Source organism: Eucyclogobius newberryi, unplaced genomic scaffold (genome assembly GCF_026437365.1).
Source record: "Eucyclogobius newberryi isolate DKJ021-1_F unplaced genomic scaffold, fEucNew1.0.hap1 SCAF_10, whole genome shotgun sequence".
In the NCBI taxonomy this organism is placed as follows: Eukaryota; Metazoa; Chordata; class Actinopteri; order Gobiiformes; family Gobiidae; genus Eucyclogobius; species Eucyclogobius newberryi.
Window position 1 is genome coordinate 25,807,264 of NW_027315724.1, and position 13,575 is coordinate 25,820,838.

Genomic DNA, 13,575 nt, shown 5'->3' on the forward strand with positions numbered 1-13,575 from the left:
CGGACCAATCATAGCATACAGCGATGCCTTCACGCAAACAAAGCAAAGGGCAGGCAAATGTGGAGATGATTATTAACTATGAGATTACGATAACGAAGTGTCATACAGAGGGGGTAGTGTACTGTGATACATTGATATATAGTATTTTATTGTATTATTTATAGACTGTATTCTGCTCCTCATATGAAGTGAATGTACTTACCGTACGTTATTACACTGTTGTTATTAATGCGTTCACCCATAGGGGGCGAACTTGTCCTGGTGTTCAACAGAGCAAGTCCTGAGCCTGTATCATCATCATCATCATTATCATCATCATCATCATCATCATCATCATCATGTATTGCTGTTGTTGAGACTATAATAAAGGGAAATTGACTTAAAATAAAACAAAATTATTGTCAAACTGATTGATTTGCAAGTTAGGGTTGGGAACCACTGTACATATGATGAGTAATCACATCACACGAGTCATTTGTTACATATTTACTTTTAAATCATGCAATGACAATGTGTAATTTAATTTGACATGGCATAAGCAATGTTTTCCATCAATAAAGGAGACTTTGGTAGTCTAATTTTTGCCCCCACACTAAAAATAAGCTTAACAAAAAATGTGTGCAAAATAAAAAAATAAAAATAAAATAAAAAAATGAGACCGTACTTGGCAGTATTACCATAAACATACAGTTTTATCAGTTTATGCAATAAGACATTTTACTCCTAAATTTGTATTAAATAAAATATAATTTGGGGGGCTATAGTTTGTATAGGCTACTTTACCAAAGCAGAAAACAATACAGATTTGGCTACAGTAAACAGATTACTTGACTGTGACTTTTATTAGAAGACACAATAACTGAACATTGAGCATACCTGGCTCATATAATCACAAAAAGAAGTGTATAAATGTTTAATCTGTCCGGTTAGTAAAGTCTTGGTATGGATAAATAGAAGTTTTGTATTTATTTAGGTGGTCCTCCTAATGCCAGGTCATTCTTGTCACCTAACTTGTCTCCAGGATCTGCTCTTTGGATGATTGGAGCTCCGGGACTGGGGTTGTTGATCACACCCATGAAGACTGGAAGTTGAAGAGCATCGCTCACAAGAGCAATGAAGAAAGGCTGAGTCAGGTGAAACACAGGGTTGGATGCCCGGGAGATGACCACAGTGGATGCAGCGGCCGCCTCGGCACCTTCCTCATTTATCTCTATAACGGACTTGTGTAGGACACTGGACACTAGCAGGGGGCCATCAGATATGTCAGCCAGATTGGGACTTCCAAACACATCTCCTAAACCTTTTAACAAAACATAACATAATACCATTGATTTCAATCACTCTAACTTTGAATATTTATTTAAACACTCACCCAGTTTAATCAAGACTTCCTGTAGTTCCTGGCTGTACTCAAGCTTGAATTTGGGGATCTTCACCTGTACGGCTTTCTCGCGAGGCAAGCGCTCATAGATGTTGGATAGGCGAAATTTTGTAGCCAAAGAAGATATGTTGACTTGACCAGACACAGGCATGACCACAAGCAAGCTCATAGAGTTTAGAAACGGAAACCTTGCAACCTGCAGATGTATTAAAAAAAATGATGATAAGGCTACGCCAAATAAATTGTCTGTTTGCTGTAACCCGAGTCAACATTTTTTAAGTGGGTCGGACGGTAGGCAAATTCTTATTTTTTTTACTTTGAAGGCAAAAAAAAGATCAAAATGTTGTAATTTTTTGAGTCGGAGTGACCACCAGGGGTCAGGCTTCAACAGTCAATGACGGAAAACGTCTCTATCAACCCGATCAGGAGACTAAATCTCACGATTTTAAGATATTTAAATCGACCTTTTGTACGCCGCTATCCTTTATTTTGGTAGCGAAGGCGAGCGGGGGAACATGCGGGGGACACGGGCGCCGCCATGTTTGTTGTGATGATGCTGCTGGGCGTGTTTCAATCCCAGAATGCATTTGCAAATTTCACACTCTGACAGAGGGTGACATTACCATGGAGATATCAGTGGCGCCAACACGGAGAGACAGCCTGAATAAAGGCATTAGGACGTTCCTGTTTGCCCGCTCTCTTAGATACTGACGCATGTGGAGAACTGAAATGAAGACGCGAATGTGTCACGTGGTGCGTCATCAGTCCTTTGAGGTGAAAGACAAAGACAAACAAGACTGATTGGCGAGTCGGTGAAATTGAAAATAGACTGTAAGGTGATCATAAAGCTTGCACAGGATAGTGTATCCTTTAAGGAGTGGAATTCAGTGGCATTGTCAAAGAGCCTAACTGTAGCTGTGGGAGTGATCAAGAGTGCGAGTGTCCTTAGAGATGGCTCGCTGCTGGTCGTGTGCAAGGACGCGGCTCAGCAACGGAAGGCGATTGGAACTAAACGTCTGGGTGGAAAGGGCATTCTTGTGTCTGATGCTGAAAGAAACACGGTCAGAGGAGTTATCGTAGGTGTCCCTACGGCGACGTCTGTGGATGAAGTTAAGGAGAATTTGACTGGAGCTAAGGTGGTGGACGCTAGGCGTTTGAAGGTGACCCGGTTTGGGGTAAGATGTGACAGCTTGTCGGTAATGGTAACACTTGAAGGGAGGTGCCTGCCTAGTAAGGTGTTCATTGGGTACATGTGCTATAGCGTCAGGCCATATGTTCCGCCGCCCCTGCGTTGCTTTAAGTGCCAGCGCTTTGGGCATATTGCAGCGGTCTGTAGAGGGAAGCAAAGATGTGGTAAATGTGCAGGAGATCACGAGTATGGGAAGTGTGACGTGGGAGCAAAACTGAAGTGCTGTAACTGTGGGGAAGAACATAGCTCTGCCTACGGGGGATGCAGGTTTAGCAAAAGAGCTGCTGAGGTGCAGAAAATAAAGGTCTCTCAAGGTATATCCTATGCAGATGCGGTCAAGAAAGTTTCAAGTAACGAGTTTAGAGTAAATACAGAGAGAGGAGCCAGCGCTGCTCCCAGCCAGGGCGAAATGAGAAAGGCCAGCGTGGCTCCCAAGAAGTGTGAAGGTTTCAAGAGTGGAGGTCCCAAGTGTGCAGGTTCCAGAATTAATGAGAATACCCTGGTTGTGGATAGAGAGGATTTTGTACTCTTTATGGTGGATGTTGTAAACTGTGCTGCTCAGACTCAAAGCAGAACTGAAAGGATCAGGATCATTGCTAAAGCTGCAGGGAGATTCCTTGGAACAAAGGAGCTTGATTGGGCAGATATAGAAAACAGGCTAAAGGCGCTAAATGGGAGTCGGAGTGATGGGGGTCTGCTTGTGGGGAGTCAGAGTGATCAGAGTGACGAGATGGGGGTGGGGGTGGTCTCCTGTCCTCGCCCAGTCTCGTAGACGCACGGCTACCAAGCAGCGACATCAGTGGACATATTAAAGCCTATAGAATGAAGCCTAAAGAATAAAGCTGTACGGTGGAAGCACCGAACGTCAAAGAAGGAGAGGAAGATGAAGAAGAGTCTCCCTGGAATAAAGCCGGTTGTTGTTGTTGTTGTTGTTGTTGTTTTATGGCGGTTGGCATCCGAGTGTTGCATTACCGCCAGACTTTATTCCTTAGACTGTTGTTGCTGTTGTTGTTGTTGTTGTTGTTTCAGATCTTCCAGAGTCCGACCGGCTTTATTCCAGGGCTGACTCTTCTTCATCTTCCTCTCCTTCTTTGACGTTCGGTGCTTCCACCGTACAGCTTCATTCTTTAGGTCATGAGATCTTGTTGTTGTTGTTGTTGTTGTTGTTGTTGTTGTTTTATGGCGGTTGGCATCCAATTGTTGCATTACCGCCAGACTTTATTCCTCAGACTTTTCGTAGTCCTCAGACTGTCATAGTCCGTAAAAGTACTCCTTCCATTGCTTTGGTGTTACAAAGCCCATGAGGTCATGATATGTCTTTGTGACCGGCTTTATTCCAGGGAGACTCTTCTTCATCTTCCTCTCCCTCTTTGACGTTCGGTGCTTTGGAAGTACAAAGCCCATGAGATCATGGGACGTCTTTGTCGTTTTATCCTTTAGAAGTCCTTCTTCCATCACTTTGGTGTTTCGGCTTTAGTCCAGGGAGACTCTTCTTCACCTTCCTCGCCCTCTTTGACGTTCGGTGCTTTGGAAGTACAAAGCCCATGAGGTCATGGGACATCTTTTTTGTTTTACAAAGCCCATGAGGTCATGGGACGTATTTGTCGTTTTATCCTTTAGAAGTCCTTCTTCCATCACTTTGGCGTTTCTAAGCCCATGAAGCCCAAGCGCGTTAGAACATCCTCTTGCTCCTCATCCTCGGCTCAGTCTCCAACACCCCCACCTCTATAAACGTTTACCCAGCCCTGTGCTACATAAGTAAGCAACCACAGCCTGACACAAACCCTGTGACTGGATCGCCAGAACGTTCCGCAGATTGAACTCCCGCCCATTATTCCGAAACCACAAGGCCAACCCGGCCCTTTCCCTATCATAAGCCTCACAGCAAATCAGCACATGAAAGTAATCTAACACTTGGAGACCTTGCTCAACACCCGGTCTGGAGAGGCGGGAGATGGCGGAGGAGAGTGGATCGGGGATGGAAGACGTTCTGGACGGCGTGGAGGAGCAGCCTTTTCTGCCTGCACGTGCCCGGAAACGTAAAAAGTCCCTTAGCTCGTCCGAGGGTTCTGGGAATGAGCAGCAGGATGAGGCTGAAGCTATTGATGTCCGGGGTGAGAGCAGAGACTGTGAGGTGATCATAAAGCTTGCACAGGATAGTGCATCCTTTAAGGAGTGGAATTCAGTGGCATTGTCAAAGAGCCTAACTGTAGCTGTGGGAGTGATCAAGAGTGCGAATGTCCTTAGAGATGGCTCGCTGCTGGTCGTGTGCAAGGACGCGGCTCAGCAACGGAAGGCGATTGGAACTAAACGTCTGGGTGGAAAGGACATTCTTGTGTCTAATGCTGAAAGAAACACGGTCAGAGGAGTTATCGTTGGTGTCCCTACGGCGACGTCTGTGGATGAAGTTAAGGAGAATTTGACGGGAGTTACGGTGGTGGACGCTAGGCGCTTGAAGGTGACCCGGTTTGGGGTAAGATGTGACAGCTTGTCGGTAATGGTAACACTTGAAGGGAGGTGCCTGCCTAGTAAGGTGTTCATTGGGTACATGTGCTATAGCGTCAGGCCATATGTTCCGCCGCCCCTGCGTTGCTTTAAGTGCCAGCGCTTTGGGCATATTGCAGCGGTCTGTAGAGGGAGGCAAAGGTGTGGTAAATGTGCAGGAGATCATGAGTATGGGAAGTGTGACGTGGGTGCAAAACTGAAGTGCTGTAACTGTGGGGAAGAACATAGCTCTGCCTACGGGGATGCAGGTTTAGCAAAAGAGCTGCTGAGGTGCAGAAAATAAAGGTCTCTCAAGGTATATCCTATGCAGATGCAGTCAAGAAAGTTTCAAGTAACGAGTTTAGAGAAAATACAGAGAGAGGAGCCAGCGCTGCTCCCAGCCAGGGCGAAATGAGAAAGGCCAGCGTGGCTCCCAAGAAGTGTGAAGGTTTCAAGAGTGGAGGTCCCAAGTGTGCAGGTTCCAGAATTAATGACAATACCCTGGTTGTGGATAGAGAGGATTTTGTACTTTTTATGGTGGATGTTGTAAACTGTGCTGCTCAGACTCAAAGCAGAACTGAAAGGATCAGGATCATTGCTAAAGCTGCAGGGAGATTCCTTGGAACAAAGGAGCTTGATTGGGCAGATATGGAAAACAGGCTAAAGGTGCTAAATGGGAGTCGGAGTGATGGGGGTCTGCTTGTGGGGAGTCAGAGTGATCAGAGTGACGAGATGGGGGTGGGGGTGGTCTCCTGTCCTCGCCCAGTCTCGTAGACGCACGGCTACCAAGCGGCGACATCAGTGGACATATTAAAGCCTATAGAATGAAGCCTGAAGAATAAAGCTGTACGGTGGAAGCAACGAGCGTCAGGGAGGGAGAGGAAGATGAAGAGGAGTCTCCCTGGAATAAAGCCGGTTGGTCTCTGAAACAACAACAACTATTCTAGTCACAAAGACATATCATGACCTCATGGGCTTTGTAACACCAAAGCAATGGAAGGAGTACTTTTACGGACTACGACAGAGTCTGAGGACTACGAGGCACTGGACTACGACAAAGTCTAAGGAATAAAGTCTGGCGGTAATGCAACACTCGGATGTCAACCGCCATAAAACAACAACAACAACAACAACAACAGCACATGCTCGACAGTCTCTGGCACCCGACAGTGACCACACAGACCGGTCAGATGTTTGCCTGTCCTACTCAGTGACCAATTGAGTCCAGTATGGCCAATCCTCATGCGGGCGAAGGCCCTTTCCTCCCACGCGTTCCTGCCCATAGACCCGCAAGGACCCACACTACCCTGTATGTGATAGAGATGCCGTCCAGTAACACAGTGGCTCCAAAATTCCTGCCAAAGGCCGACCACATGACTCTTGTTGTTGTTGTTGTGGTGGTCTCTGAAACAACAACAACTATTCTAGTCACAAAGACATATCATGACCTCATGGGCTTTGTAACACCAAAGCAATGGAAGGAGTACTTTTACGGACTACGACAGAGTCTGAGGAAGAAGAAGAAGAAGAAGAAGAAGAAGAAGAAGAAGAAGAAGAAGAAGAAGAAGAAGAAGAAGAAGAAGAAGAAGAAGAAGAAGAAGAAGAAGAAGAAGAAGAAGAAGAAGAAGAAGAAGAAGAAGAAGAAGAAGAAGAAGAAGAAGAGCTAGTCTCTGGTCTGGAGAGACGGGAGATGGCGGAGGAGAGTGGATCGGTGGTCGAAGACGTTCTGGACGGCGTGGAGGAGCAGCCTTTTCTGGCTGCACGTGCCCGGAAACGTAAAAAGTCCCTTAGCTCGTCCGAGGGTTCTGGGAATGAGCAGCAGGATGAGGCTGAAGCTATTGATATCCGGGGTGAGAGCAGAGACTGTAAGGTGATCATAAAGCTTGCACAGGATAGTGCATCCTTTAAGGAGTGGAATTCAGTGGCATTGTCAAAGAGCCTAACTGTAGCTGTGGGAGTGATCAAGAGTGCGTGTGTCCTTAGAGATGGCTCGCTGCTGGTCGTGTGCAAGGACGCGGCTCAGCAACGGAAGGCGATTGGAACTAAACGTCTGGGTGGAAAGGGCATTCTTGTGTCTGATGCTGAAAGAAACACGGTCAGAGGAGTTATCGTAGGTGTCCCTACGGCGACGTCTGTGGATGAAGTTAAGGAGAATTTGACTGGAGCTACGGTGGTGGACGCTAGGCGGTTGAAGGTGACCCGGTCTGGGGTAAGATGTGACAGCTTGTCGGTAATGGTAACACTTGAAGGGAGGTGCCTGCCTAGTAAGGTGTTCATTGGGTTCATGTGCCATGACGTTAGGCCATATGTTCCACCGCCCCTGCGTTGCTTTAAGTGCCAGCGCTTTGGGCATATTGCAGCGGTCTGTAGAGGGAGGCAAAGATGTGGTAAATGTGCAGGAGATCACGAGTATGGGAAGTGTGACGTGGGAGCAAAACTGAAGTGCTGTAACTGTTGGGAAGAACATAGCTCTGCCTACAGGGGATGCAGGTTTAGCAAAAGAGCTGCTGAGGTGCATAAAATAAAGGTCTCTCAAGGTATATCCTATGCAGATGCAGTCAAGAAAGTTTCAAGTAACGAGTTTGGAGTGGGTACGGAGAGAGGAGCCAGCGCTGCTCCCAGCCGGGGTGAAGTGAGAGGGGCCGGCGTGGCACCCGGGAGGTGTGGGGGTTTCGGGAGTGGAGGTCCCGGGTGTGCAGGTTCCAGAATTGATGAGAGTGCCCTGGTTGTGGATAGAGGGGATTTTGTGCTCTTTGTGGTGGATGTTGTGGGCTGTGCTGCTCAGACTCAGGGCGGAACTGAAAGGATCAGGATCATTGCTGGAGCTGCAGGGAGATTCCTTGGAACAGGGGAGCTTGATTGGGCAGATATGGAAAGCAGGCTGGAGGCGCTGGGTGGGAGTCGGAGTGGTGGGGGTCTGCTTTTGGGGAGTCGGAGTGGTCGGAGTGGCGAGATGGGGGTGGGGGTGGTCTCCTGTCCTCGCCCAGTCTCGTGGACGCACGGCTGCCAGGCGGCGACATCAGTGGAAATATTGAAGCCTATAGAATGAGGCCTGGGGAGTGAAGCTGTGCGGTGGAGGCACCGAGCGTCGGGGAGGGAGAGGAAGATGAAGAAGAGTCTCCCTGGAATAAAGTATTATAAACTATTCTAGTCACAAAGACATATCATGACCTCATGGGCTTTGTAACACCAAAGCAATGGAAGGAGTACTTTTACGGACTACGACAGAGTCTGAGGAGACTGTCGAGCATGTGCTGATTTGCTGTGAGGCTTATGATAGAGAAAGGGCCGGGTTGGCCTTGTGGTTTCGGAATAATGGGCGGGGGGAGTTCAATCTGCGGAACGTTCTGGCGATTCAGTCACAGGGTTTGTGTCAGGCTGTGGTTGCTTACTTATGTAGCACAGGGCTAGGTAAACGTTTATAGAGGTGGGGGGTGTTGGAGACTGAGCCGAGGATGAGGAGCAAGAGGATGTTCTAACGCGCTTTGACTTCATGGGCCTAGAAACACCAAAGTGATGGAAGAAGGACTTCTAAAGGATAAAACGACAAAGACGTCCCATGACCTCATGGGCTTTGTACTTCCAAAGCACCTAACGTCAAAGAGGGAGAGGAAGATGAAGAAGAGTCTCCCTGGAATAAAGCCGGTTGGTCTCTGACACAACAACTATTCTAGTCACAAAGACATATCATGTCCTCGTCCAGTCTCGTAGACGCACGGCTACCAAGCAGCGACATCAGTGGAAATATTAAAGCCTATAGAATGAAGCCTAAAGAATAAAGCTGTACGGTGGAAGCACCGAACGTCAAAGAAGGAGAGGAAGATGAAGAAGAGTCTCCCTGGAATAAAGCCGGTCGGTCTCTGAAACAACAACAACTATTCTAGTCACAAAGACATATCATGACCTCATGGGCTTTGTAACACCAAAGCAATGGAAGGAGTTCTTTTACGGACTACGACAGAGTCTGAGGACTACGAAAAGTCTGAGGAATAAAGTCTGGCGGTAATGCAACAATTGGATGCCAACCGCCATAACACAACAACAACAACAACAACAACAACAATAAAGTCTGGCGGTAATGCAACAATTGGATGCCAACCACCATAAAACAACAACAACAACAACAACAACAACAACAACAACAACATTATAAACTATTCTAGTCACAAAGACATATCATGACCTCATGGGCTTTGTAACACCAAAGCAATGGAAGGAGTACTTTTACGGACTACGACAGAGTCTGAGGAGACTGTCGAGCGTGTGCTGATTTGCTGTGGGGCTTGTGATGGAGAAGGGGCCGGGTTGGCCTTGTGGTTTCGGAGTGATGGGCGGGAGTTCAATCTGCGGAACGTTCTGGCGATTCAGTCACAGGGTTTGTGTCAGGCTGTGGTTGCTTACTTATGTAGCACAGGGCTGGGTAAACGTTTATAGAGGTGGGGGGTGTTGGAGACTGAGCCGAGGATGAGGAGCAAGAGGATGTTCTAACGCGCTTTGACTTCATGGGCCTAGAAACACCAAAGTGATGGAAGAAGGACTTCTAAAGGATAAAACGACAAAGACGTCCCATGACCTCATGGGCTTTGTAAAACAACAAAGACGTCCCATGACCTCATGGGCTTTGTACTTCCAAAGCACCGAACGTCAAAGAGGGAGAGGAAGATGAAGAAGAGTCTCCCTGGAATAAAGCCGGTTGGTCTCTGACACAACAACTATTCTAGTCACAAAGACATATCATGACCTCATGGGCTTTGTAACACCAAAGCAATGGGAGGAGTACTTTTACGGACTACGACAGAGTCTGAGGACGAGAGGAAGATGAAGAAGAGTCTCCCTTGAATAAAGCTGGTCACAAAGACATATCATGACCATGGGCTTTGTAACACCAAAGCAATGGAAGGAGTACTTTTACGGACTACGACAGTCTGAGGACTACGAAAAGTCTGAGGAATGAAGTCTGGCGGTAATGCAACAATTGGATGCCAACCGCCATAAAACAACAACAACAACAACAACTACGAAACGTCTGAGGAATAAAGTCTGGCGGTAATGCAACACTCGGATGCCAACCGCCATAAAACAACAACAACAACAACTACGACAAAGTCTGAGGAATAAAGTCTGGCGGTAATGCAACACTTGGATGCCAACCGACGTTTTTCTGCAAAATGCTGATATTTCTGTTTCAGTCGGCTAGTTTCATAGCGGGTCGGGTTACGGCAAACAGGCATATTATTTTGCACAGCCTAATAATAAAATAATTGAAAAAGTTAGATACCGTAAATCATTTGGATAAGTGGCTGGTGACTTTTATTATTTTTTTCCAAAGCATTATCATATGACAAATGCTACTAAATGTATTACTAATTACATAATTATCAATGCTATGCCGACTTTTTATTGGTGAGTTATTGTTATTAGTAATTTTACACCTACAGAAAGATTTAACATGAATAATATGTAATTAGCTGAATAAGCAGCCATTTTATAAAGTAATTTACCTGGGCCTCTAGTTCATTGTCAATGAATAAACTCAAGGGGTGTTTGGCCGCTTCCATAACTTCAACATCAACCATGCTGTTTTCATCTAGATAGAAGACACCTCTGGAAGTGAAACGTGGGTCAAACTGGGCCTGCCATTGTCCTGAAGAAACCCAAGGAAAGTTTGAGTGAATATTTTCATGTATAGTTGTTACATATACCATAAGCGTGTCCCACCTTTAAAGTGGATTGCATTGATGAGCATTAGAAGCATGTTTGGAGGTAAAGCGGTGAGAAAATCATTCATCTTTCCATTTGTGGCTTTGTCGACCCACTCATTTATCTGCTCTAGACTTTCCGCAATTGCTGCGTCCGAGTCATAAAACTGCTGGGATTTGTCAATAAATGCTTGCTTTGGCTCAAATCCTAAATCAAAAAAATATTTAAAAATGCGCATTTATACAGTATTTACTTTTTATAACCACATTATTCCTCTAACCTTTGCGTAAGAAGATGCGCGTGACAAGCTGCAGGTCATTGTTTTTGAGCTGCGCTAACACATGGCGGAGGGCCTGGTGGTAGCAGGGGAGCGAGTGATCGTGGAGGTGGTGCATCAGAAGTTCCTCCGTCTCATTGACCGCTCCTGTTTTGCAATGACAACAACAGTAGTAGTGGACGCCAATAGTAGATATATCAACAGTTATACTTACCCAAGGCTAGTTGAGAGAGTCCCAATGCAATGCTCAGTGGGGAGATGATTATATTTGGTTGGTCTGGTGTCGTCTCCAGGTTCAGTAGAAGCTTCATGCCCAGCTTCTCAATGGCAGCTGCGATTTTCTTCCTCGATGAAGGACTTTTAGACAGACACCCATCTTCGTCTACCTCCTCTGTCGTGTTTTCACTGGGCCCGCTTGTTACTGTTGTAATGGCGGGCACGTCTGCAGTAACTGAATTTTCATTATCTCCTTCTACTACCTGAGAGCAGAAATGCGTTACGTGGTCAAAGATTGCTTAGAAAGGTGTTCGGGGGTGAGAGTAATGGTAGATCTATTGGTTTTCAGGTTGTATAATAATTGTATAATACCATCATACCATCATATTCTTATGCAATACTGAATCAACCATGTGCAATACCTGTAAATAAGAGTGTTCTATTTAGTTTTTTATACGGTTTACTTACCTGGTAATAGTATTACCTAGTCTTGTGCTAGTTATTTTTACTTTATTTTATTCTATTTTTATTTTAGTCTATTATCATTATTTTATTATTATTATCTGATTTTTATCTTTATTCTGTATTTTTATTATCTATTTTATTTTATTTCCCCCCCTCCATCCCCTATTAAGATAGGAGAGGAGTTTTGTTAATAAGAGTTTTTTGTTTTGTTCATAAGAGTTCTATTAAGAGTGTGTTTTTGAAACTTCCTATAATCTGTCTTTCCTCCTGTTTCTACTGCGTTGTAACAACAAAATTTCCCCTTGTGTGGATATTAAAGGTTTATCTTATCTTATCTTATCTTATCTTATCTTATCTTATCTTATTGGTTGCGCTCTTCCACTACCTTTGACCACTCAAAGTATTTTACATCAAGGAACAACTTAAAAGTTACTGAAATTATGTTTAAGTAGAGTAACTATTTGCTTTGGAATTACATGTTCACAATGTCTTTAAAACCGTTATGAATAAATCACCTTTTCAGTTCAACAGATTCAGCCTTAATGTTGCAGTCAGCAGGTTAATAGATGTAAAACTTGGCTAATGCACAATTAAATCATGTTGTTTTATTACTTATCAATATTGCATTAATGTCTTTAAGTACAGCCTAGACTTTGATGCTGCGCAACTGCTTTTTTATTTAATGCCTCTATTTTTATGGAGCTTTTAAATGAAGGTTGAAATACAGACAGGTTTTGTACTTTAGACCTGCTCCCAAGTTCATTCTTCGACCCAGAATGGTGGATTGATGCTTTTTGTTGTGTTCTTTTCATTGTGTCTATTTCAGCCAAATATATTCTATTGGTCCAACAAGGGCCGACAAATCTTTTTTTTTTATTTCTTATCACTTACCTCTGTGCTGGGACTCGGTATCATGGAGGCCACTGTGGATATTGATTCCTTTTCTGACACCTCAGCATTCTGCAATATTTGAGGATTGCACAAGATAATGACCACTGCTCTCAAGATACAAAATTGTACAATAGTGTGAAAATGACATAAAAGAAAAGAATATATGGGTCTTACAATGGCTCCTATGCTGCAAATGAAGAATAACAGGAGTGTCAGGCGAGGGTCCATGTCCATACAAATATAGTTCTAAAACATAAGACAAAAAGGATCACTGTGGGTTTGTACCATGAAGTAAGAGTTTCCAAATTCAAGTTCCCGCCACTAATTATATTTTTGTCTCAATTTATACACGTTATCTTTTGATCATTTTTACTCTTGAGACAGACCAGTATCATAAATACATGTCACTGATTAATGCTAAACTTTAATTAGTAGAACTACATTAGTAACAGTAGTAAATAAAATGTATTGAAAAAGATTTTAGATGAATGGCTTTAATATGATTGTCATTGCTCTTCTAGTCTTTGGTAATGCCTTTCCAATTTGATCTTCAGCCTCCCATTTAAGAAAAAGGAAATGCATTATAAACTGTAAATCAGTCAATCTATTTCATCTTACCTTGAATAAAATTGGAAAAATATCCACAGTTGTATCCAAAAAAGGACCCACTGCGTACGTATGGAACAATTCCTGAGAGTAAAAGATTGGCACTTGCTCAGCAGACAGTTAAATATCAACTTCCATTGATCGGGCCACGTTTAAGCTCCCATTTGTTTGTAAACGCTTCTACCGAGTCTCCTCTGTGGTTACTGTGGAAGTGGACAACGCTTAGCACATCTGAGTGGGCAGATGCCACAATGATGACATAAATAAATATTAGTTTGTAAAGGCTTGATTTCAGACATTTTGTAAAGTGCAAGGACAATTATACAAGTCCTAATGTAGAGAAAAAAAGTTTAATGAATACTGACA

At 44.4% G+C, this 13,575-nt stretch overlaps 1 protein-coding gene across 2 annotated transcripts; it reads right to left on the reverse strand.

The window, feature by feature from the left end:
* Positions 1-827: 827 nt before the first annotated feature.
* serpinf2b (serpin peptidase inhibitor, clade F (alpha-2 antiplasmin, pigment epithelium derived factor), member 2b) lies at positions 828-13,363 on the reverse strand. 2 transcript variants are annotated; one of them, XM_072464345.1, is made up of 9 exons: positions 13,222-13,363; positions 12,778-12,849; positions 12,604-12,672; positions 11,246-11,510; positions 11,035-11,178; positions 10,773-10,961; positions 10,556-10,698; positions 1,373-1,577; positions 828-1,300 (listed from the first exon to the last, which is right to left on the reverse strand). In XM_072464345.1, the coding sequence occupies exons 2-9, from the start codon at positions 12,835-12,837 to the stop codon at positions 966-968; spliced, it is 1,410 nt and encodes a 469-aa protein (XP_072320446.1). In that variant the 5' UTR covers positions 12,838-12,849; positions 13,222-13,363; the 3' UTR covers positions 828-965. The 2 variants fall into 2 exon arrangements, with proteins under 2 accessions (XP_072320446.1, XP_072320445.1); XM_072464344.1 differs by having other exon boundaries at positions 11,246-11,506; positions 12,600-12,672.
* Positions 13,364-13,575: the final 212 nt, after the last annotated feature.